Source organism: Lutjanus erythropterus, chromosome 5, assembly GCF_056507025.1.
Source record: "Lutjanus erythropterus isolate fLutEry1 chromosome 5, fLutEry1.hap2, whole genome shotgun sequence".
Taxonomy (NCBI): Eukaryota; Metazoa; Chordata; class Actinopteri; order Lutjaniformes; family Lutjanidae; genus Lutjanus; species Lutjanus erythropterus.
Genome location: NC_139321.1, coordinates 9581575 through 9606340, shown reverse-complemented (window position 1 = coordinate 9606340; position 24766 = coordinate 9581575). Strand labels below are relative to the sequence as shown.

The following is a 24766-nucleotide window of genomic DNA, read 5'->3' as shown; positions in this document are numbered from 1 at the left end:
GCCAGACAGATATATCTCTCAATACCATTATTATTGGCCTGAAATTGGCCTAGCACGGCTATGTCGGTCAATATTGGGCATGTTGCCTGTTATTTTTTTTAACAGAATGCATATTTCCAGTTTCATAGGCAACTTTTTAGTTGTTCCCATATGTTTGTTTTAAATAGTTATTTATTATTATTAAAAATACGAGTGAAAGTTTACTGTTACAGTGCCCTGATGTCATTGTGGATTTTCTAATTAAAAATAAAGGACATTGGCCGATACAGGGATAGAAGTTAATATTTTTAAGCATAGGGCACATGGGCTACTGAGCCCCTAAATTCAGTGGCAAAACTAGATTTTTGGTAGCCCAAATGTAAACTTATATAAAAAGAATACAGAGAAAGCTATTTAATGCAGCCTTCTTTTACTGCGACACTTGTGAATGAAAAATGAGCTAAACGTCTTGGCTAGTTGAAGAAATTGGCAGCATGCGGCACTTCATATATCAGTATCGGCATAACCTCCTAAAATCCAGTATAGTTCAGGCCCTATGTTCACCTCCCGTACTGAAGTTTGAATTTTATAAATCTGGGCAAATTGGAAGGTGGTCCCATAGTTTGAGCAGTTTAAACCACAGAAATTTAACCAAAATGTTCTTGTCTGCCACTGTTATCTACAATACAGTGCATGAACTTACTGTTACAGTTAAAGTTGTTAAAATATCTCCCGTGTTTTTCTCATCAAAGCCTCTATAACTCTAGTTTGCTTGATCAGTGCCACATGAGAACGGAGTCACCCCTCTTACTGAAACACACGGCCACACAGATAAGTTAGAGGTCGTTTATTGTTCTCTCTGGACTGGTCCAGAGCAAGGCGAATGATATGCAGTAAAAAAGGCATTTGTCAGCCCAACAGTCGTAGTGAAGCATCAATCCACAGGCACTGGGCGTGGGGCATGAATTTACCAGAGTGTTCGTGTAAATGCAAGAACATACAGTCCCTTCTAGTGTGAAATCAGCTTCTGTGTGGAGTGTGAAAACATCTGTATGAATCTATGTGAGCTGATGTACATGAGAGTCACTTTTGTTCTGTAGCTGCTTCCTGCAGCTGCTCCTCTGATGCAGAGGGCTTAGTAACTTCAGTTGTCATTTTATCGTCTGCGTTTATGGTGACGAGTGGGACTTCTTGGACCGGCGGAGGCTCCACGCTGCCCGCACCGGCCACCGGGGAGTCATTGTGGTTGAAGGATGCGTCTGCTGACACAGCAGCAGGCTGGGTTCCTCTCTCCACAGTCATGTCCCAGTCCTGGTCTGAAGGCTGAGGTAGACTGGCAATGAGTTCCTGAACACAACAGCAGGCTTCAGGTTAAATGTGTCTATAAACGTTGTTGTTTCATTTGAAACTGATGTTCTCATGGATCTTGTCCGTGTGTGAGCATGTGAACGTACCTGCTGTCTCTCCAGGTCATTGTTCCTCACAGCGCTGAGCAGGCTTTTCGTGAAGCTCGCAAGCTCCTGGTATTTTTGTTTTTGGTTCTCTAGCTCATTTTCCAAGAACTGCACTTCCTCATGCTGAAACAGAAGGATTCAAAGAGATAAAAAGATCATTCAGAACTCCAGATCCTTGTGACTTACAATGCTTTTTATTTAGCTGCACACTTATTTTTACTTTTGGCACTTCTAAACTGTAGTCAGACCAGAACGAACACATCAAGAAAGGACTGAAATGGTGGCTTGATCGTTCTGTCATAGTCTTGTGAATGCGTGCACCTTGAATTCCAGCAGGTTCTGCATTTGCTCTAGGTCTGAAGCCACTAATTCACCGTCATAATCATCGTCTTCATCCTCATCTTCGTTAATTACTTCGACCTTCTGTTAAAAAACACAGATCAGACCAAATCATCACAAAGTCATATGAAGAAAAAGCAAAACGAAGTGAAATACGATTACACATGTAAGTAACAAGTACAGTTGTACACCTTATTTTTCCTTGTGTTTTATTTTTGTAATTTACTGTGTCATTATTATGTCAAGTACTTTGTATTGAAATTTTGGATGAAAGGTGCTACATACTGTGTATGCACATACTGTTTTGATGTGCTGTTTCAAAGAAATAAACTCTTGATAACAAAACTGAAACCCTTTCTTGTTAGTTGAGTGCAGTGGCAACTGTGTTTTCTCTAAAATATGGCTCTAAAGATTAAATGAGCTCAAATTAATCATTAAACACACGGTGTGATAAAACACTATCATTTACTGCAATAAATTACCGCACAGACAATGATGTCTGATGTTGTCTTGAAACAATTTAAAACATAAACATGTATTGCCTAGTATTAACATAATCTGGGCTGCAGAATAATAATTAAAGGGATAGTTCAGGTTTTCTGAAGTGTGATACTTCTCTGTAGTCGGTGTATTACTGAAAGTAGAAGTAGTAGAAGCAGACAAGAGGCTGCGCAGAGGCTATGCAATGTACTGCTGTGGACATGGTCAGTGGCAAAACTTATTTTCAAGTTAGCTACTTAAAAAAATGCCCACCTAAAAAAATCAATATTGGTTTAAGTGTATGTTATATTTAGAATATTTCACCTCTTTGCTGTCAGACAGCCTTTTCCAATGGGTTATGACTAATTGTACAGCCCTACACCGTTAATGTGTAGTAATATAAAAATACATTAATATCTATCACTATTGTGTTTTCCCACATCGACTTTATCATAGTAGGAAAAGCTCTGTTCTATTCAAATGTTCCAGTAAGTTACAGCAGCAGGACCCTGAAACTGAAGCAGTTTATGGATTTAAGCCTTCACTCACTTTAATATTTACACCTCTTCTTTTCTTACTGTGACATGTCAAACTGTCTGCTGTGAAAAGTGCACAGTAGAATATCACATTACAAATGGAGTGCAATTGTGGTGTAAAATGTGTTCATATCAAGCTCATATCTGATTAATAAAGCACCACTGGTGCAGGTTTGTTGCTGCAGAGTAATGTGGATTTTTATATACTGAAGTAGAATTAACAAGCTCTGATCCATTTTATCACGTTTGAGAATGGTTGCTCTTCCTACCAGCGTCCATTCCTAAGTGGTTAAATTTAATGAGGCTGTAATATCAGAGAAATAACGAAGTACCACATTATTGGCCGGTGGAGCAGCAGTGGGCACATCTATTCCATCCTCCCCGTCTCTGTGTTGTGAGTCGATGGTGCCATCTAGAAGCCAGAACACCGCATGAATGCTGAGACACACAGTTTGAACAGAGGTAGGTGTTGGTGCGCACATAGTTGTCAGCAGCCTAACCTTCAGACAGGCAGACAGATCCCCCGTCGTTCATGTCATCTCCGAGTTCGGGCGTTCTGAGACGCTCCTCGTCGGGGCTGAGGCCCACTGGAGATTCGTTTCCCGGGGATGAGGTTGTGAATACAGCAGGCCCGCCTTTAGGTGGAGGGATTTCGATGCCCATCAGACGGTACTTCCTCCGTCTGTTACTGATCCATGTCTGAAGGTTGGAAAACACAAAAGACAACACGGTAACATGCTCGACCAGAATTCAAGGATGTCAATCAGTTTTTCAAAATAAAGTGTACAATGTGAGGAATGTCAAGGTGAGGTCAGTAAAAATAATTATTGAAAACATCATAATCTAATCATCAATAAATATTCATGTACCACTAAATTAAATTATCTTTTAGTAGTTGTTTGATTACTACTAAGACTTGAAGATTATCCTACAGCAGCATACTGTTTCTCTGTGTAGGCAAAGATTTTTTCCTCCATGCAATAAATATCCTAGTAAGTGAGATGGCAGTGGGTCATGTGTGTGTCAGGACTGAGGGACTATATTTAGTCCATCAGCATTCCTGCCGTGGCCCTGATATATAACTGCGTGACTTTTACACAACTTTGAGTGAGTTAAGTTATAAAACTTCAGTGACCTAGAAAAGTTACTCTTTCCTGTTTTCTTTTTTGCTCACAAAAGTTCAGATGAGTCAAATAGTCTTGTTTTCTCTAAATGTCATAGACAAGTGGCCAGACAATGTGAATTAGGCTCAAAACTTTCTCCCTAGTTTCAGTGATATTGTGGAATTCAATGCCTGGAGGGAAATTTTCTTGCTTTCTCTGTAGTTTAACAGAGAGAATATACAGAACAAAACTGACGCAAAACTAATTTATTATGTTACCTTGACTATTTCAGTGTCTACATTGAGCTGGTTGGCTGCAGCGGTGATCTTTTCCCTGCACACTGAGCCCAGGCTGGTCATGCCTCTGTCCCAGTAGCGCTTCAGTTGGATGAGATCCCCATCACTGAACTGGGTCCGATCCTGCAGCTGAAAACACAAACCTCTGTTTAACTACAGAACATTCACATGGATGCTAAGCAGACTGAGGCTTTATAATGCAGTGGCTAAATTTTAAATGAGTTTAATTTTCATCCTATTTAATAGACACTATTTGTCAGAGGCCTGATGAGAAAAATACTGGACCCCAAATTCAAAAGGTTTGTTGTGACACATATGAATTTGATCACTATATCAACCCTTTCCCTGAACAGTAAGATGCAGTAAAGATCATCACTGGCAAATGTATTTCTGTATGTACATGACGACACATGGTGTAACGTTACATTAGCAAGCAGTGGTGCAGAAATTACATTTTACATGGGGACGATGAAGAGACATTTGAAAAATCAACTTAAAGTGGTAACATTGACTGAAAGATGTTCTGCCTGTTGACAATCCTAGTGTATTGTGCTTAGGTGGTGACAGAAAGTAAACAGGACAGGGCTGCTGCTGCTGCTTGACAGCGAGTGCTTGTGCTCGACTTCGAGTGCTCGTGCAAAGCAGTACTGTGAAAAGACATTTCCAGTGTGCGGAGCATATAAGAGGCATACCGTCGTGTCTCTGTCTAAAATACTCTCACACTTTAGATGATCGCAGCAAAGTTTGTTAGCTACAGTGAGGTGTTGATGCACGTTATGCAAATGATGTATTTCCGTAATAAATGTAGGCTCACGATTTGACAACAACAAAGTACTGTTGCCCTTTTCATCTAATGTAACAGCTTTTTAATGATTTATAAAGTATTTACAACCTAATTAATGACCTAAAATAAACCATTTACTAGTGTAGTCTTATTGTAAAGTGGTACTGTTTTTCCCAATATTGCATATTCAAAATCTTGCATTTAAAGTGACAAAAAAGGTACTAACTGTTCTTTTTCTGGAGTTGCTGATAACCCAGGGGGCAGCAGACACACCGACTGAAGTCTGCACACAAAGACAGATGCAGTCAGGTTTAGTCTTTCAATTGACTTTGAAGGGAAGCAGCGACTACACTGGAACGTCTCCTACCTGTGAGCTGGATTCCCCTGTGATTGAGGTCTGTGCTGTGACGGAGTAGCTGCCCTGAAGAGTTGTGTTGCTGTGAAGCATTGTGGGTCTGGAGCTCGTCATCGGGGGTGTGTGGCTTCCTCTCACCACAGACACCTCGGCCCCGGTCGGGCTGGCTGACGTCTGCTCCCTGTGCATATGTGTCCGAGCGGCCATGTTTGCCAACTCCTCTTCCCTTTGCCATTCATCTTCTTCATCTCCAGTTTCCATGGCAATGGAGAAGTTATGACTGGTGTCCAGAGGATGGGGCGCCGGCCTATGACTCTCCTGCCCTTTGCGGGTAGATGTGTGACTCGGCCTGAGTCTGTCCCCCTCACTTTTCTCTGACAGGGTGAAGACCTGCTGGATACGAGGTGTCTGCTCGGAGGAGGGACTGGAGGTTTGGACTGGCAAGGAGACCCGGATCTTTTGAGGGACAGGCGGTTGAGGTTGGGGGTTGGAATGAGGTCTGGGCTGAAGCTGAGTCTGAGACTGCGAGGAAGAGGACCAAGGGCGAGTTTGCGCTGTACCGTACTGCCTAGTCCAGCTGTGAGGTACGACCCCTGCTCCCGCACTTACCCCCGCCTCCCCGAGGGATGAGGATCCCTTCCTGACTGCAGTGTAGACTAAAGGCCCTGAGGCTGAGGTGAGGGATGGGAGGTTCTGAGAGAGCGAAACCAGCTTGGAGTGGAGGGGGGAGGAGGTGGAGGTGCTTCTGCTCTGCAGGGCCTGGTTGATCAGAGTTGAGGATGTGTGTGCAGAGTGCTCAGAGTCTGACTGAGATACGGGGGCTGCGGGTCTCGGTCGGGAGCGGGGGACGGAGTTGAGAGAGTAGATTCCGGTCAGTATGACGTCATTGTTGTTGTTGTTGTTGTTGCTTCCGCTGCTGTGGGGAGAAGAAGAGGAGGGGGAGGAGGATGACGACGAGAAGGAGGGGAAGGACGAGGATGGAGGGAGAAGGTGCACACGGTTCTGGATGTTCCGTGCTGCAGCCAAGTCAGCAGGAAGCAACGCCCCTGCCGCCAGGCTGTGATTGGACAGAGCGGCTCCGGCTAATGTGTGATTGGAAAGTAGTCCCCCAGCGAGTCCATGACTGGACAAGGCGTGAGACACGCCTCCGTTCTGTTCTACCTTGGAGGCGAGCTTACGCCTTTTGTTGCCAACCCATGTCTGTGGGAAGAAAGCAATCAGCTCAGTTACATCACTTAAAAAACATTTTGCAAAACACAAGATGGACTATTTTACCCTTCCTAAGTCCCACCCCTTTTTGGTATGTGCTCCAATAACAGCTGAGCTTCTTCTCCATCTTAACAGTCTAATGTACAGCTCACTGTAACTTTGCCTGGGAAAATGTAAACACTGGCTCATTTAATCTGATGTCAAGAAGAATCCAACATGGCGGCCATTAATGGCAGCCAGCAAAAATAACTATACAGAAACAACCGATGTTCTTGCTGATGGTCTCATCTGTATATGTAGGTCATGTAAAGGTATCAGCATTATAATTAGACTGTTTCATCCATTTATCAATCTACTTAATTTACTACTAAGAGCAAAAAGGGGCGGGTCTTAGGAAAGGTAAATTTTGCAAAGTGAAGAAGATAATAATTCATGACTCTGCATTAGATGAAGAACTCACATGGAAGAAACTAGACTCACTGTCTCAATTTTCGACCCAGCATTAAATGGGCATCCCTCCTTTAAAAAAAAGCATCTTGCCCATTTACAAACACACACACATCTTACCCGGACCACGCTGAAGTCCAGTTTGGCCTCCTGAGCACATTGCAGTATCAGCTGGAAGCAAGCCTTGCTCTGATTGGTCATCCCATTCTCATAGTAACGCTCCAGGATCCTCTGCTGTTCAGCTGTGAACACTGACCGGAGGTTCATCTGAGAACGACCACATAGAAAAAAAAAAATGTGTATTACATAAGAATTAATAACTAATCAGACCTCAGTGACAGATAATGGCAGATGATGAGGTCAAAGTGATAAAGTGTTTAGTGTGAACTTCATGGCGCTTATGCAATTTCCTTTTCCTTTCTTCAGCAGACTGCAGTAAGAAGATTTTTATAGCAAACAGACCTGTTTTACAGCAGCCATTTTGACATGATATAGTAGGTTAAACAGATGTTACCTCTGTTGCACTAAATGGAACATCATCTAATTAGTATCATTAGTAACACCTGTGCTTACCCTACTATTTCATCTAAATATGCCTGTGGTAAAAAATGTCTATTTAATTCCAAAAATCACAATAATTTTTCATATTAACTAATCTAGCAAATACACAAATTATAAAATAATAATAACAATCACAACTGCAGCAGCACTATCTGTATTTAGTTTTAAATGTGTCAGAAGTGAAGCCATGTCAGTTTGTAACAGCTCAAACAGAACTATTGATATACTCACAGCCTGCAGGCCACGTCTTTGTGGCCACGCATCCATTCTGCTGCTGGAGGGGAACGGGGCCGCCATGCAGATCACAGCAAAACCTCCATGCTTCTAGATTAGCACAACTTGGATTGTACTCATCCTGCCTCAGTGTACCTGGCACACTGCTGGGTAACGTGGCTGAGGAGAAAGCAAAGCACACAAACACTATGCTTCACAGTGTAAATAAAAAAAAAAAAACTCGATCCATGTCATTATGAGCACAGTTGTGTTCTAAAAATAACACAAGACCAGCAACGCAACTATCAGTTTCATCATACCGTAGACAGCCAGTCAACACTTTGTCATATAATACGTTACAGCATTTTGAAAAAGTTACATGAAGCACTGTGAGGCTGTAAAATATACACCACGCTGTCAGTCATAGTATAATAAGCCATGACAAGCCACTGTATAACGTAAATAGCACTATCAATCAAGCTCATACAGTACGTTGTCCCCAGCAAGACGTTGTTCTATTTATCAAATGAAAAGCATTTAAATTTGTAAAAGTATTAATTACAAGTCATATCTGAAGTGTTTTAGTGTAGTTCATCACTGAAATTGATGCTGGAAATGTTGCCAAGAGGAAAACAACAGTTTAAATGGACCATTTCACTTTAAATTCAAATTTATGTTCCCTGCAAATCAGACGGCAAAAGCGTTTAGATTTCTATCTTTAACTTTTAAATGAATCAATTATTATGAAAAGGTTGCCTACGATTGATGAGTTGGTAAATGACAAAATCAGCATTTTTGAAATTATCGGCTTACATTTAGAGATGACATGGCATGCAACGTTCAAAATGATCACGATTATCAGTAAAATGTGCAGAAAATGTTTAGAGACTACTGATACACACCGAAATCATTTCAGCAAGTTTTATATTGAGAGACTCTCAATGATTTGAAATGACATCATGTCCTTTGCAGTGTCAATTCTGCATGCTGCACCTGCGACTGCAGACTATGGCTAACTTTGGTTGATGCTGTGATTTTTTTATGACGTTATAATCAAAATTTAAAACGGTAATACCAATTGTCCGGAATGTTATCATTGAGCCAGTTATCATTTCACTCCACTTTCACTTTTTACTTTTTATCTTAGCACTCAGAGTACTTCAATAGACACTATTACAGATGTTAAACCAAAAAACAAAACTTTATTCATCATCTCTTCATACTAGAACCACCAGCAATTAAAAGACAAACTTAAGTACTGTCTTATTAGGTAGGCATAAAGAAAACATGATTTTTTTTTTTTGTTTGTTTGTTTATTTTAAGTAAGGTCAAGTAAAAATTCCCAGCTCCAGACATTAACAGACTTTTTTTTTTCACAGCAGCCATATTAAAATGAAATAGCAGAGCAAACACGTGTTACCAGGAATGGAACATAATAAATTATCACTTGTAACACGTGTTACCTATTATTTCATGTGAAAATGGCAGCTGTGAAAAGGGTCTAAAGTAGAAGCTATAATTAAGTTTTAAGAGAAGATAAGTAACTATTTTTCTGAACGCAGCTATTTTTTAACTTCCTTTGCGCCACAACAATAGATGAATAATAATGAATGGGATTAAATGTTATGAATATGAGTTTCAAATGTATAAAAGTTTCAAAGCAAATCTGCGTTATGTTCACAGAGAGGGAACATGGAGAAAGTGAAAGGGGAGCGAGCATCCCGGTTAAAGTAAAAACATTTGGACTCTCAGAGAGCCGTGAAAAGCCGTGGTGTTGACTGGGTTTGAACTGACAGTTGTTGGAGTTTTGGATAAACACAGAAATTGTCACATACGGGAATGTTGTGCGACCAATAAGCATCCAGCAGGTTTATTTTGGCAGGCTGACTGCGCATGGCTACAGTCAATATGGAAACATTACGGAGAGAATTAGCGAACAAATTGTGGGCACGTCAGATTAGTCCGCCGCCGAGGCGACAGCCCGGGGATTCACAAACACCGTCACAACACAGGAAGCTCCTGCCGTAACTTCACCACCGCCAGCCAGACAGTAAACAAACCGGGTAAGCGCCGCATCATCACCACAATGGCCATGCAGCAGACAGCTTACGTTAGCTTGCAGGCCCGAGCGGCCATGTCTGAGCCAGCCAGCGTTAGCTTAGCATTAGCATAGCTCTCCCAATGGATAGCTGCAGCTAAACTTTTCCTTCAAATCTGTGATTTCCCGACCCTGGCATGGTCGTTCCCGCTGACCCTGGCTTCGAGCGGATACGAACAAAAAGGGCTCGGTTTGGCCCGAAGCGAAAAGTGAAATCACTTTCCTACTTACCATTTTTGATGACAAAATCAGACGAACGTTCAAATTCAGCAGATTTCTTCACCAGTCCCCTTTGCGAGACAATGAAATCAGAACGTCCGATCATCAATTCTAATCATGATTGTGACGTGTTTGCAGACAGGAGCCAATGGGAGCTCGAGATCATCGCTGTGACATTCGGAAAGGGCTGAAAACTGAGCGCCGTGGTCCCGCCCACCATTGACTTTGTTCAGTGGGCTGCTGGAGGAGGAGGTCACAGACATGGAAGCAGCCGAAGAAACTTTGGCTGGGAAACGGTTTGTTTCCACGGCACCTGAACGCGTCAAAGTATCCTTTGAAGTATTCTCGGTTTGACGCTGAAACTGTGTTTGAATTTACAGTGGGAGCTGGGAATGCTGCCAACAGGAAATGTTGAAATGAGTATTTCACTGCAGGCTGTATAGTATGTTACAGCTTATTCAGGCAGCAAATGTGTTTAGATTTATGTAGAACTTTGGATCAGTTATTTAAGGCTACAGCTAACAATTGTAGTCTTCATTGATTAATGTGCCCATAATTTAATTTGCACATTAACATTTTTAATTGAGTCTATAAAATCTGAAAAAAGTGAAAAATTCACAACAATGTCCCAGAGCCCACGGTGACATTTTCAAAATGCTTCTTTTGTCCCAACTATCAGTCCCAAACTCCTTGATTGATTACCAAAATAGTTGGCAACTAATTTTCTTTTGGCCAGCTGATAAATTGTTGCAGCTCTATAATTATTAAACTTCATATTGACAGGAAGCATCTATGATTGATGCTTGTTTTTCTATTTGCATTTTATACCCTGTTTTGGTGATACTGTATTTAATCATTATGATTCAAATAAAACTAATTAAATTTGAATTTTATAATTTTTTGTTATCTTGGCTATTAAATTAGGATGATGGACAGGTTTTGTTGTTGTTGTTTTGTTATTTTACAGGTGTGGTTGCTCGGTGGCTTTCAAAGTGGGGTGTAGCTGGCATCCTTGAGTGGGCTGTAAGGGATCCCCAGATCCTAGTTTGATCATCAATGGGATTGCTCTAAATTAACTAAATTTTTTTAAAACCTAAAAAGAAAAATACTCAGAAGGAATTTCTTGAGACAAAATTCTCTCAGACTGGGGGTCCATGGTCGTATGTGCCTCTATTGTGGGGGTCCTTAAAATGAAACCAGTGCTGTGGTTAACTTGACTTTAAAAATGACTCTTTCTGAACATCTCTTAATTTCAAAATAGATCATACCGCCCCTTAAGTAATTAAGACTGACTTTAGGTACTGTCTTATTACAGTCTAATAGCTTAATGGCATTTTTGCTGCACCGTGGCGAACAGTATTTTTCAGGGAGAGAGGGAGAGAGGCAGACAGAAAGACAAAGAGCCTAAGAGCACGTATGAAGAATTCAGAGACGGCAATCCAAACCATTAGGAAAATGGGACAATAAATGTTCTCTCCTTTGAACCAGAACGAACCAAAGGTGCTTTGCCAGGAACATCAACGGCTAAATGTTCATTTGAAGGACTTCTGAAGTCATTGTTATTACTGTGTCGAGCATCCCTCCCTGTTTGAATGTAATTCACATTAGAGCTACATGGCATTCTGCACTTTAAAACAAACTTGCTTTGTCAGTTCTGTGTAAAAGAAATAAAGTCGGTTCATTTATAATTGCTGTGTTTTGTGATCTGTTCCTACTGTGTGCGTGCGTGCGTGCATGCTTGCTTTTTTATCATGGGATCATGTATTCATTCTCCTCAGTGTTGTTTTCAGATGTAGCTGTTTACATATTTAAATGCACAGGGAGTATACAGACACCACATGTGGTGTGTGTCCTCAGTGACAGGACATTATGCTTGGTAATAGACCTTTTTCACAGAGGCTGTTTTGATATAAAATACAACACAGGTGATACTGATTAAGGTTAAGTTCCATTTAGCGGAGCCTCTCCAGTGAGTAGTGGTTGAAAGAGTACTGAAAATCTGTACTCAAGTAGAAGTACTGCTACATTACTAAAATATTACACATAGCTGTTAAAAAATACTTGTGTAAACATACAAAGTTTTCTTTTCAAAAATTACTTTGATTTAGTTATTAGTTACTTTTAACTGTTGATGTTTAATGCATTATCAATAGTAGGCATTCAGTCAAAAGGGGTTTCTGTTTCTCTAAATCTTTAGTCCAGTTTACATCTCCTGCTCTGATCTGCTCAGTGGTCTCCAAACCTGTGCCTGCTGCCACATTTTGGATTTTTTTTTGTCTGTCTGTCATGGTTTTAATTGGCCCATTTGCAATCAGATGGTTTTATGGCTACAAAAAATGCAGATGAAACGTTTGGATATTAATTCAGTACTCAATTATGACTTTAAAAGTAACTAAATAGATGACATAGTGTGATGCATACCAGCATAAGTGAAATTACCATACTTGAAAATACACATATAAAGTAGAAGTACCCCCAAAAATTAACTTCAGCATTTGTAATTAGTTAACATGCACAGCAGCAGCACCCTGACTCTGTTTGACCTGAATGGAATGAAACCTTAATTAGTATCTCTGATAACACCTGTGTTTACACTATTTCATGTCAAAATCGCTGCTGAGAAAAAGATCTTTTGTGTCAACTGTAATAATAACAATGATGACGGTTGGTGTAGCAGCTAGGTTTAATTAAATGTAGAAAATAAATAAATAATAAATCTAAAAATAAATCTATCTTATTTTCAAATTCAAATGAGCTTTATTGGCATGGGGAACACTTACATTGCCAAAACAAACACGAGAACAACAACAACATTACCAAGAAAAGTACAAAAAAAAAAAAAAAAAGAATAATTATACATGGCCAAATAAAAAACACAAAAATGTACATGTAGAGAAGAAATGTGTTTTTGCTCTTATACAAATGAGTACAGCTTAAAATAAAATGTAAATGATGATGTAGATTTTCAGTTACAAAATATTAAATACAAATAAGTGAGAATTATATAAACACTGCAACACATTTTTAATTAATGTAATTAATGATATTTGTATGCAACAAAAGTGCATTTAGTGTGTAACCATGTAGGATTTTTGGTTGGTTGCAGTGTATTCCTCATGTCAGGGTCACACACTGGGTCTGAAGATGTACACTAAATGGAATGGGGCCTTAATTAGTATAATTATCACTTGCGTTTATTGTCACCTATTTCATATCAATATGGCCGCCGTGAAAAGGGTCTGTTGTGTCAGCAGTGATAATGTTGATAAACTCACAGATTCTATCTGTCTGTCTTAGTCTTATTTGTGTACTTTGTTTTTGTTTCTTCCTTTCTTTCTTACCTGCTACTTTTCTCTGTCTCCCTATAACGTAAGTGTGTGTGTGCGTGCGTGTGTCTGTGCGTGTGTGTGTGTGTAACATTACGGTGTGGAGGGGGCTTCTGCTTTAATCCATGACGTCACCTGTGTCCCAGGTGTGCAGCAGGGGGCGCTGTTCCTCACAGCTGAGCAGCAGCAGCGCCTGACAACTGATGCTGATTTCCTCATCCACACACTGTGAACTTAAAAAAAGCAGCTGACATGTGAGCAGCCTTTTCCCTCGTCCTGTGATGATGGAGCTCACCGCTGCCAGCTGAAACATAAAACATTTTAATCACAGTCTTCTTCCTGAACAGACTAAAAGACTTCTTCTGTCCATCATTTTGGTAAAACACAACAAAAACTATGATTTCCATCATATTTCTGTTGGTTAATATATGTGCTACTGCGCTTTATATATGATTTATTATGGTGTTTTACAAAGGGTTTATTAAGTTGCTGTCTCTGTATGAATGTGCATGTGTGTGTAAGTCAGGGGGGAGGAGGGGGGAGGCAGGGAGAGATCCTCCCTATATGGTGTGCGTTGCACCATTCCCTGGTCTGTATTATGAGTGGTGGCCCTTGTGATGCTGCAGCGAGGCGGGCGGGAGGAGAAAAAGAGGAGAGGAGAGAGGAGGGGAGGGGTCGCTCCATCCCTCCTCGCGCCCACCGAATCCACTTCTCACAGCGCGCGGGCTGCTGGCGGGAAGGCACGAGCGAGGAAGAGAGAGAGCGAGTGAGGGAGAAGAGACGAGGGGAGGGAGAGGAGAGAGCGCGTGTGTGCGTGTGTGTGCGTGTTCCTCCTGTGTGTGCGCGTGGATTGCACCACCGCATCCCGTTCACCGTTTCTGCAGGCGGCCATGCTCTGATGGAGAGAATAAAACTGACAAGCCTTTCTTTCCCCTCAGATTGAAGCACCGCCGTGTCGTTCCAGATGTGACTGACAGGTCGTTTTATGTCGCCTCCTCCTGCATCGAGTCCTGCGCCGTTCACCTCGGAGAGACTGTGACACCATGGCTCTGGTTATGGAACCTATAAGTAAATGGACACCAAAGCAAGTGCTGGACTGGATGAAAGGTAAAAATCTTTGGATGCCTTCTTCATTGCATCAGGCTGAGATGCTGCTTAGAGTGAGGAGGAGGATGATGATGATGATGATGGTGGGGATGATGATGGTGAGGGCCACACTGTGTGGTGATGTGTGTGTGTGTGTGCATGTGTGTGATCCCAAAACCTGCAGGGCTGACGTGTGATTTCAGCCGCTGTGACTGACCAGAGCGAGACTGATTCAAGTCACTGGAGTAGAGTGAACGTGTCTGAGCCGGTTGCAGTGAAATGGTTGTCCCCAAGAAGCAGGGAGTGGATGCTCAGCAAGCCTATAGGCTGCTGCTGCTGCTGCTGCTGCTGACTCCATCACCAGCAACAGCAGCAGCAGCAGCAGCAGCAGCCTGTATAGCTCTCATCAATGAATGTGGAAGATATGTCATCCAGCTGCTCCTTCACTCACTGCCACTATCACCCACTTGCTGTGTGTGTGTGTGTGTGTGTGCATGAGCGCGTGCGTATGTGATTAATGTAGTTAGCTGCATGTACCCCCCTCCCCTCCAACATCCCCTCCCCTATCCCCCTTCCTCATCCCCATCTCCAATCCCAGCCGTACAGTCAGTTTCAGCACCCTGGACAGCGCAGTGCCGCCTGCCATATAAGGCAAACACTGATCACATTCCCTTTTTTCGGTTGCCCGCTTTGCACGTCCCTTCAAACAGACAGCATGAATGAGTAATCACAAATCATGCGTGTACGAGTGTGTGTGCGTGTCTGTGTGTGTGTGTGGTAGGAGCTGCTCTCACACACTCCGGTCAGCTCACAGAGCTGTGAGAGCAACTGTGGTAGGCCTATTGACAGACAATGGAAATGGGGAGGGAGGGTGTCCGCAATCCCCTACTTAAGAGAATGGCTTAATCACCACTGTGTGATGACTCAAACTCATAATGTAATGTTCTCTCCTATAGATACTTGTGATTGTGTGGACGTTAATTGCACACAGAGTGACCGATTTGATCATCTAATCTAAATAAGGTTGTTAAAAGTATCCCTACTTCAATACTTTTTCAATACGACATGTTTAAAACAACGCTATACCTGTTAAATATAGTACTGAAAGTACTGAAGCTTGTGTTGCTCATTCAAGATCTCTTTTTTAGTTCAATCTTTATTGTCCTGCCTGATTCAAAACTAGACAGGGTTCAGTGCTTTTTCTGTACCACCACGGTGTGCAGGTTGCTAATTTATAAAACAAGGAAAAAACTATCCTATTTTGTGTGTTGAGGGCTTTTTATTTCCTTTTTGCCAGAGTTATATCTTTTGTATAGTGTAAAATTCTGGTGTCTTGATAATTTCCTGAGACCTACTGGAGTTCCTTCTGATCGTGGTTAAAGCACTAATGTGCGAGATTAGAAGCCAAGGTGGTTGTCAGACCCTCAGGGGACACGTTGAGGAGGGAGTATTTGGGATGCGTTACGTTGAGTGATTACGATGATGTTCCTGGTTTCATAATTGCTCTCCTCCTCAGCCACAGTAAGAGCAGCAGCCAGCGGAGTCACGCTTCACCCTCTGATCCGTGGAGTGTTCACTCTGAAAGCTTCGCTCCTTTGCAACGTTCATTAAGAGAGGCTGAGTTGAAATTTGATTGGAGATTAGCTGAGTAGCAGGCCGAGTTTTGCATCATGGAAGAAACACCAGAAATGTTGGTTTTGGTTCAGTTTTTTTGATGCTACAGAGCGTGACTGATTCATGAGCATCTTTGTACTCGGGATATCTAAAAGTGTGATAGCAGGGAAGATAGAAGTGACCAGAGCTTTTAAAGAGACAGTTCATCCCAGACTCGAAAACACACATTTTCCTCTGGCCTGTAGTGCTGTTTGTTCATCGAGATAGTTTTGGTGTGAATTGGCAGGTTTATGTGATATTGGCCGTAGAGATGTCTGCCTTCTCTCCACTATAATTGAACTAGATGGCACTTGGCCTCTGGTGCTCTAAGTGCTAAAAAATGCATTTGAAAAAACTCAACAGCAGTGCCTCTTTCCAAAAGTCATGACCTGGTTACTCAAAATAATCCACAGACCTTGTTGTGGGAAGTTTGATGTAGGAACCATTTTCTTTCTATGGCAAAAAAGTCTAAAAGTTCTAAAAAAAAAAAGAAGTGCAGAAATAAAATCTTACATTTGGCAGTGATATGCATTTCACTCAAAGTAAACTAGTGCTTTCCCTTCCTTTTAAAGGAAGGAAAGTGTTCAGAAATGAGTAATTCGTTCCAGATAGCATGGTGGAGCCATAGACGGTATATTAAATAGTTTAAATCCTTATTTGATAAATGATATATGGTTGAAGTGAGTTGTTCACCCTCCTCCCCAGACTTGTGGCTCAGGCAGGTTCCCTGCAGGAAAACTGAACCTACATGAGTGCAAGACGAACGCAATTTTACAAGTTGACAATGACAAGCGATGATTCGTCCTACACTGTAAGCTAATCAGCTGTTTATAACTATCAATTAGGGCTGCAACCAATGATTACTTTCATAATTGATTAATTGATTAGTTGTTTAGTCCAGAAAATGGTGAAAAATGTTGATTAGTGTTTTCCAAAGCCCAAGATGTCTTCTTTAGTCCACACCCAAAGATACAGTTTATTGTCAGAGATAAGTAACAAAATCAGAAAATATTCACATACAAGAAACTGAAATTGGGGACTTTGGGCATTTTTTATTTGAAAAAATTACCCAAAACGATCAATTGATCAGCGAATTTGTTTGGCACTTATTTTAGTCGATTATTAATTGATTAACTGATTAATTGTTGCATATTTACTATCAATGTAAAGCTAAACCTGTTATCCTGAGTTCAGTGACTGCCTGCCTCATCTGACAAATGTTCAGCTTCAGTTTAATCTCTAATAAACGTAAAAAAGGGCAAACAAAAACAGATGTTCCTGACTGGAATGGAAATTTCAAACATACTGGCTGTAGCGTTGTGTCAAAGAAGCCGGTATTTCCTTAATCACTGATGATATATCATAATCATTTTCTGATTTAGTAGAGTAAATATATTAACATATTTCTCCTTTAAATTACTTTATATTAAAGATCTTCAAGAGGGGGTCTGTGACCCCTATGATAGTTTAGTTGAATATGTTGAAAATACACATTAAAATGTATCCACCATATTATTAGCAGAGATATTATTTTGTAACTTCACCTGAAAGAGACCAAGACATAAACTCAACCTCAGAGACCACCGGCGAAAGTGCAGAGGGTGAAGTTAACGCAGCTAATATCAGCCATGCAAGGGCTAGTGCTGGGTAAGCACATACGAGAGAAGAAATATTCAATGCAACATATCTCGTAGGGGGGTCCCTGCTCCATCTCTCCATCAGCTAAGGGGTCCATGTCCTGAAAAATGTGGAAGACCCCTGCTCAATATAAAAATATAACAATTGGACAAAAAATCTGAAAGATAATGGTTGTTTTTGTCTGCGAAGGAGGAACAGACACAATTTTATATCAGTTATTTTAAGTCACCGTTCCTCAGTCTCTAATTGTGTCATAGTGGTGATTGAGAAATCACCACTGCAACAGGAAGTGAAAGTTTAAGTGTAATTTCATGCCTAAGACTGACCGTGGAAAGACAGCATAAGGTGATGTTGGTTAGTGTCATGATTCAATCCTACGAGCTGAATCTGGGAAAAAAAAAGGAGCGATCATATTTCATTATCTGCCACACGTGCTTTTATTTGCAGGGTTAAGATAATCTAATACACTGAAACAACCTTTCAGTTCAGCCCGAGTCGCACTAAACTCTTGCAGGAGAACTGTTTCATCTCGCTGCTGCTTCACTCTTGGTCTCCTCGTGTGCGTTCTTTGAAAAAGAGTCTCCAGGCCTCTTCCACATGAAGCGCCGGGGCATCCTCATAGACGTTCACCAACATCTCCCAGTGTTCTCCCTGTTCCTGTGAAGCCCCCTCCTCCTTCCTGTGGGGCTTCAAACATAGACCCTCAGTGGCAGGCTTACGCTCAGATCTTATTTTCTTATGAATAAAGTAAAAGGCGAAAGGCGAGTACTAATCTCTACGCTTACAGGGGCTTCACTTTGGCCTCTTTTTCTAGAAGCTCTTCATCTCTCTCAGGCTGATCTGAGTAGTCTTGTGCCATTTTTTCAGGAGCAGTGACATTGAGACCTCCTTAAGAAGTACTGTAGTGATTTCTCTTGCTCGCCATAAGAGAGAAAAGTACTTTAAATGTACACAGATATAAGACACAGAGGTGCTGATAGCAGACATTTGTCCTCACCTACATCTTTTAGACAAGTCCCTCTTAATATTATTTCTCTGTGGAGGCTGGAGGCATCAGTTGGCCGGTATAGTCCCCACTGTGTGATTTTCATACTACGTCTATTTACCTGCGCACAATAGCTGAATGCAGCAACCTGGCAACACCTTCATTTTAATGGGTGCATTTAATGCCTTCAGTAGACAGCACCAGTAGAGATGATAGGAAAAGAGGAAGAAGGAGGTGCAACAGATGTCACCAGCTGGACCTGTGGTTTGGGGGTCGGGTCAGCTCTCCAACTGCCACAATATTGGGCTGCAGCCTTAATTGTGTGTACCAGCCATAAAAGTCTCATAACTCAAAATTTCATCTATATTATTAACAGTAAGTTTCACCCTTTTACTCATACTTGAGGGCAAGTTATGCTTTACTGAAGGTGATAAAAGGTATTCAGTGAGAATCTTCCCTTAAGTTTAAAATATTTCTGATAAAAAATGATTGATTAGACGCAGTTTGTTGACAGATATTATATTGTGATTTTTGAAATGTTAAAAGAGTGTCTCCACAGCCAGGCCAACTTAGATCTGATACTTTTCTTCTTTTTTGTTTGACTTATTCTGAAAAATGAGAGATATACTTGTTACAGTTATAGACGGAATACGTAGTTTTGGCCATTTTTTTGATCAGTGTTAGGAGGAGCTTTCACATCTTTAGCAAAGTAAAAGTATCAACACCACACTATAAAAATATTATAATGTTACTGATGCATTAGCCTATTAGGTAAGTAATGTAGTAGTGTTGGGAGACTATATCTTCTATGTTCATTAAATAAACAAAATAAACTCACGAAATGTCAATAAAGTAAATATTCTTATATATTGTTTTTTTTTCCCTTATTAGACAGAAAATGCAAATGTAGACCTTCCAAATTCTAGTTTTTCTCTTTTATTGAACTAAGACAAACTTCAGTAACCTTGTTAACTCATCTTAAAACACACACACGAAATAAAACTCACCAAAACAGTTTTGGCCAGTCTTCCCCTGTTATAACAATCACCAACTCTGGTTTACTCGAATTAAATAATAAATATAATAAATAAATCCTTAATTCATCGTCATCCTCGGGCTGTGTGGTTAGCTGATCAATGCTAATTTCAGCTACTTTATGTTCCACTGGGTAGTTTAATCGATAATAAATATATGATATAAGATAATTCAATGTTTTGTATTTCTTTGTCAGAGAAATGTTCTGACATTAAAAAAAGTGTAATAGTTTCCCCTGAAATGTAGCCCAAAATGGACAAACCAAGCACTGGCTCTAGACAGGGCCTTTTGCATTTTGTGCGAGGTTTTGCGACCACTGAAAGTACACACTTGGAAGGGGTGATTGAGATGAGGTGTTTGCAATCTGCAAGCTAACCACTGGTGCCACTAAACCCTACACACTGGTCCTTTAAGTACAGGACTTTGTGCTTTGTTACTTCTGCCCAGTGGTTTTGGTCAATGATGTTTTTCTTTCTAAATATCCTTCCACTTTCAAAGTAGCTTAACTTGCATTTAAGTCAGCCTTGTGAGATCATCAGCTTGGACTCGGAGAGTTTGAATTTTAAATACGGTATCAAGTTTGTGACAGTCATCAGAGTGACAAATTTAGGACTGCACACTGGAGGAATCCATCCTCCCCCAGCGCAGAAAAAGGGGTAAAATTACAAGCTTTATCCGGGTTTTGTGGACAGCAGCTCCTTTTCCTCAACAGTCCACTCCTGTCATATGAGAGAATGTGGGACAGGGAGACGGGATCCTCTGCAATCCTATCAAGAAAGCCTGACACAGCTACCAGCCAGGCCAAGCAGCCTGCACTGTAGCTGTGGAAGGACCACTCCAGCAGCAGCAGAACACTGGTGAGGCTCACAGAAAGATGACTCATCAGCGTTTGTTTTGATTTGAACACCCACACTGGAGGAGTTTCCTCTATGTGTGTGTGTGCGTGAGGGTATGTATCTGCTGGGGTGTGTGCAGACGCAATTGATGTGTAAAGTATGACGCGAGTGGATCCGCGCTTTAACATTTTCAGGCACCAAAGAAAAATGGACTCCTTCTTCTTCTTCTTCTCTGCTCTCAGTGCTGCTGTCTATACCTCATAAGATCACCCTGTGCTTTCAGGCGCGCGGTATCGGCAGCCTGCTGATGCATACAGTGACAGGAAAATGAATAAGGCAGCTCACTTTTCCTGCAGTAATCTCTCTTTTCCTCTTTGCGTGCAAATATATAAGGACAAAATCTAAAAATAAAGGCGATATTTGACATTTTAGTCAGTGCAAGGGATCGCGAGAAGCACAAACTTGAAATTCTAACATATAAATATGAAACAGTGCTACAATATGGACAATGTGACCCAACCCCTGGATGTTATGTTGCTTACTATTGATGTTGATAATGTTTACTACCGTTCCATACTGTGTTCCCCCCAATTTAGTCTCCTGCTGACATGACAAAGAAGTGTGTGCAGGAAAACACGCTTCCCCTGGCTCTGACTATGTGCTTGTTGTAGTTTCAGCTGCATTAAAGATTAAAGAGCGTGCCTTATTGTGAGGAAACACACACTCACATATACACACACACACACGTAGAGGAAACTCCTCCAGTCCTCGATTTTTCATCCACAAAGAGATGCATGCGGCGCATATGAATGCACACAGATACACACACTCAAAGGAATGCACATGTTCCCTGAAATATATGGTATGTATGTATATATATATATATATATATGTATGCACACTGACACACATGCAGAGACACACAAACTCTGGAGCAGCAGCTTTAAGTGGGGCATCGGTAGTCATGGAAACCAGATCTGATCGTGTTGGAGTCACAGCACATGTCATAAGATGGGGAACAAGCAACACACAGAGATGCCCGATGTACATCCTGTACGCCTCGAACGCACATTTAGACACATAACGAGGCGCGTATGCATGCAGCACTTGGACACACACGCGCGCGAGTCAGAAACACACACACACACCAACGAGCTTCCCCCTCCTGTTTTATGGCCCTGAGCGGAGAAAGAGGGAGAGAGAGCAGGGACACGGATTCAGAAATGGGGAGGCGCGAAGCAAAATGAAAGAAAGGCTGAGGAGGCTAAGATGGGGGAGGAAATGAGGGAGGGAGTGCAGGAGGGGAAGGGTGGGCATGGCGGAGAATGAGGGGGGGAGACCACAGAGGCGATGGCAGAGCGGTGCGGAGAATGAGAGGAGATGCAGTGGGCATCATATCAAAGCACCCGCTCTATCCGGGCGCTCGGACAGACAGAGGGGCCTGTGTGCATGTGTGTGTATGTGTGTTTCTGATTTTGCACCTGTTGTTCCGGGGGATGCAGTTTTACGAGCACATATATTAACTTCAAGTGAAGTTTCTCAACCCCTGGGTCAGGAGCCCCGCATGAGACTGCGTGATATACAGAGGAGGGTCAGAGGAGATTTCTCCATGTGGCAAAAAGTGTGTGACAATTCAAATGTACATGACAGCTTAACTGCTGGGTTTACAAGCCAGCAAATGTTGAGAAACCCCGACTTAAAAGATTAAACTAGATTACAAAGTAGATCTAGATTTACAGCTTTTATCCCTTTATAGTAGCCAGGATGAGTATCTGGAGTTAACACTTTTCTTTAGCTCAGTTGTGTCAGCACACCATTTCTACAAAAGCTGCAATATGTAACATTTTTACATTAAAACTTCTAAACATGCTGGACATATGTCATATATTTAGTTGAGAAGTGTACTTAGATTATCCAGAACATCTCCAACAGTGTTCAAATCGAGAAAAATCTGTAGTTTATTCAAGGTAATGACACATTGCTTACTAGCTGCTAGTTCCTAATGTTAATAAACTTAACATGTTGTAAATTGAGAAAAATGCACGTGGAACATCTGGACATATGTCCACATTTGACCCTATTTTTCAAGTCTTTCCTGTAATGATTATTTTCATTATCGATCAGTCTGTCAGTTCCTCTAATTGATGAATTGTTTTGTCCAGAAAAATGTTGATCAGTGTTTCCCAAAGCCCAAGATGACATCCTAAAATATTTGTTTACTGTCAGAGAGGAGTAAAGAAACCAAAATGTTTCAGAATCAGTCAAAATCACTTGATTGAATCAGCTTCGTGGCTCTTGAGGCATTGGTTTTGGTCTTGTTTGTCACGATGCTACCACTCTCTTGACATGGAATATACTCTGGTAAATATGCTGCAGTCTATAGCACTTAGCGGCCAATTATGAGTTCAGTATTAACCACAACAACCCAAGCGATATTAATTAAAAAAAACAGGAGGAATCAATAATTCAAGCAACCACAGAAGATTCAATGAGGAAACTAGTTTAGTGTGGGGACATTATTAGCTTTGTTGTAATGCACTACACACAACTATGTCATGCTTAAACCTGCATTAACTACATTTGTGGGTGCAACAAGCTTTTAGCAGACAAGATACACAAGATTTAGTTATCATTATACAACAGGGTTGTATAGTTCCTTCTCTGCTACTCATACAAAAACAATATTTTGAATTATATACAGGAGATTGGCTGAAGAAATTAAAACTAAAACATGTAAAACAAGCATTTTTACTCAGTTTTTCTCTTTATGAACTTTTGAAAAAAAAAAATTTGACATATCTTTAGTACCCTGCTGTTATGGCAATTCAACAGCTAGGTGCTAACTTTGTGTGTCAGTTGCTTGGTGCTGGGCAGGTAGCATACAGTGGGTTTTTCTGAGCTTTCTTCTTGAAGAGCGTGGGAATTACACTTCTGAGAGCTCCGAGAGTGAACCAAAACCTCAAAGCTGTAAAACCAAAACAATGAGCTGAAAAATTCTCCGGTGTTCCACAGAACTCAGGGTAACTGCAAAGTCGGGTGATAATTGTCTGGAAGTCAATGATCCAGCCATTTGATCCATAGTTAATACAAAAAATATTCAGTACAGCAACAAGTGAGCATATTAAAGTGTACACCCACTGCATAATTTTGAAAAAGTTAAGGCGATTGGCAGGGTGCACAGGACTATAGGGGGCGCAGCCTATTGGTTGCATAGTGTCTCACACGGGAGGTAACACTGCTCAGTTTACCAGTAACAGCTAGTAGTCAGACTTAACATTAACTTAATCTCTGTGTCTGTGCACCAACCCTAGAAACACAGACAAGTGCTGGAGACACAGAGACTTTCTGAAAGCGTTTCTGTGTTGTAGCTAGCCGAGCTAACAATGGCAGGTCAGAGAGGCTGCTCTCTCCAGTGTGTGTGTCTGTCAGGAGTGTCGGTACACTCTGCTGTTCATCATGGGATCATCATCAAGGCTGGTGGAGCTTCTAAAGCTCTCAAAAGCACCAGAATCTCAAAACAGAGAGCTAGCAAAAATGTGCAAACTGTCTCTATCAGTATGTATTTGAAAATGAGTGCTGTTTGGTGTTTTGTGACATTTTCACACAAGCAGTGATGTGTTTCTTCACAGTGCTGTAATATAATTTAGTTTACAGCTCAAAAAACATGTTTAAATGTGCAGTGCCTCTTTAATAGTGACATTTTTGTCATTATTATGTTGAAAGCCAAAGTAAATTTGGCACAAAGGCAATTTCCATTAGTGTGGGATTGTAGAAAAGTATGCCTCTTTGCAACTCTACATGTGCAAGCATCCTGTCTACCTCTGAGTCCTCTTCTTATTATCCCAAACTACAGATGTGAATTATTCTTAATGGGGTAAAATGGGGATAGCTAAAGTTCATGGTAACATATTATTATACTTCCTGTGTGTCTGCAGTCACTCCAGATTCTCGCAGGTCGGTTAGATCCTCAGAGCCGAGCTGTGCCTCTGAACTCTTTGCAGCTTCCTCGTTGACCCTGTTTTCCATCTTCCTGTTCCTTCAGATTGCCTCTTGACACCTCCCTGCTAGCTGGATTTCAGAGAGGAGGCCGTGGTGCACTTGAAAGCTCATATACCGGGGAGCTAAAATGCCAAG

The 24766-nt window shown here is 41.3% G+C and overlaps 2 protein-coding genes across 4 annotated transcripts in view; one reads left to right on the top strand and one right to left on the bottom strand.

Annotated features, from left to right (window-relative positions):
• Positions 1-811: 811 nt before the first annotated feature.
• On the bottom strand, positions 812-10225 carry hdx (highly divergent homeobox). Its single transcript, XM_084718711.1, has 11 exons — positions 10086-10225; positions 7775-7936; positions 7103-7249; positions 5339-6526; positions 5198-5254; positions 4170-4316; positions 3289-3487; positions 3121-3200; positions 1755-1856; positions 1434-1556; positions 812-1326 (listed from the first exon to the last, which is right to left on the bottom strand). The coding sequence occupies exons 2-11, from the start codon at positions 7838-7840 to the stop codon at positions 1063-1065; spliced, it is 2373 nt and encodes a 790-aa protein (XP_084574837.1). The 5' UTR covers positions 7841-7936; positions 10086-10225; the 3' UTR covers positions 812-1062.
• A 3883-nt stretch (positions 10226-14108) lies between these two features.
• The window catches only part of LOC146326436 (connector enhancer of kinase suppressor of ras 2), a 79719-nt gene continuing 69061 nt past the window's right edge, over positions 14109-24766 (top strand). For 2 of the 3 annotated variants that reach the window (XM_084718709.1, XM_084718708.1), the window contains exon 1: positions 14109-14506. In XM_084718709.1, the coding sequence (XP_084574835.1) occupies positions 14443-14506 (64 nt within the window). In that variant the 5' untranslated portion in view covers positions 14109-14442. The remainder of the gene's footprint in view (positions 14507-24766) is intronic. The other variant, XM_084718710.1, reaches the window with a different exon arrangement.

Excerpts from the sequence above, each read along its gene's own strand:
- hdx (XM_084718711.1), bottom strand. The coding sequence starts at position 7,840 with ATGGCGGCCCCGTTCCCCTCCAGCAGCAGAATGGATGCGTGGCCACAA. Across the intron at positions 7,250-7,774 it reads AAAGACGTGGCCTGCAGGCT|ATGAACCTCCGGTCAGTGTT; the intron begins GTGAGTATATCA and ends GGTCGTTCTCAG. Across the intron at positions 1,557-1,754 it reads AGAACCTGCTGGAATTCAAG|CATGAGGAAGTGCAGTTCTT; the intron begins GTGCACGCATTC and ends CTTCTGTTTCAG.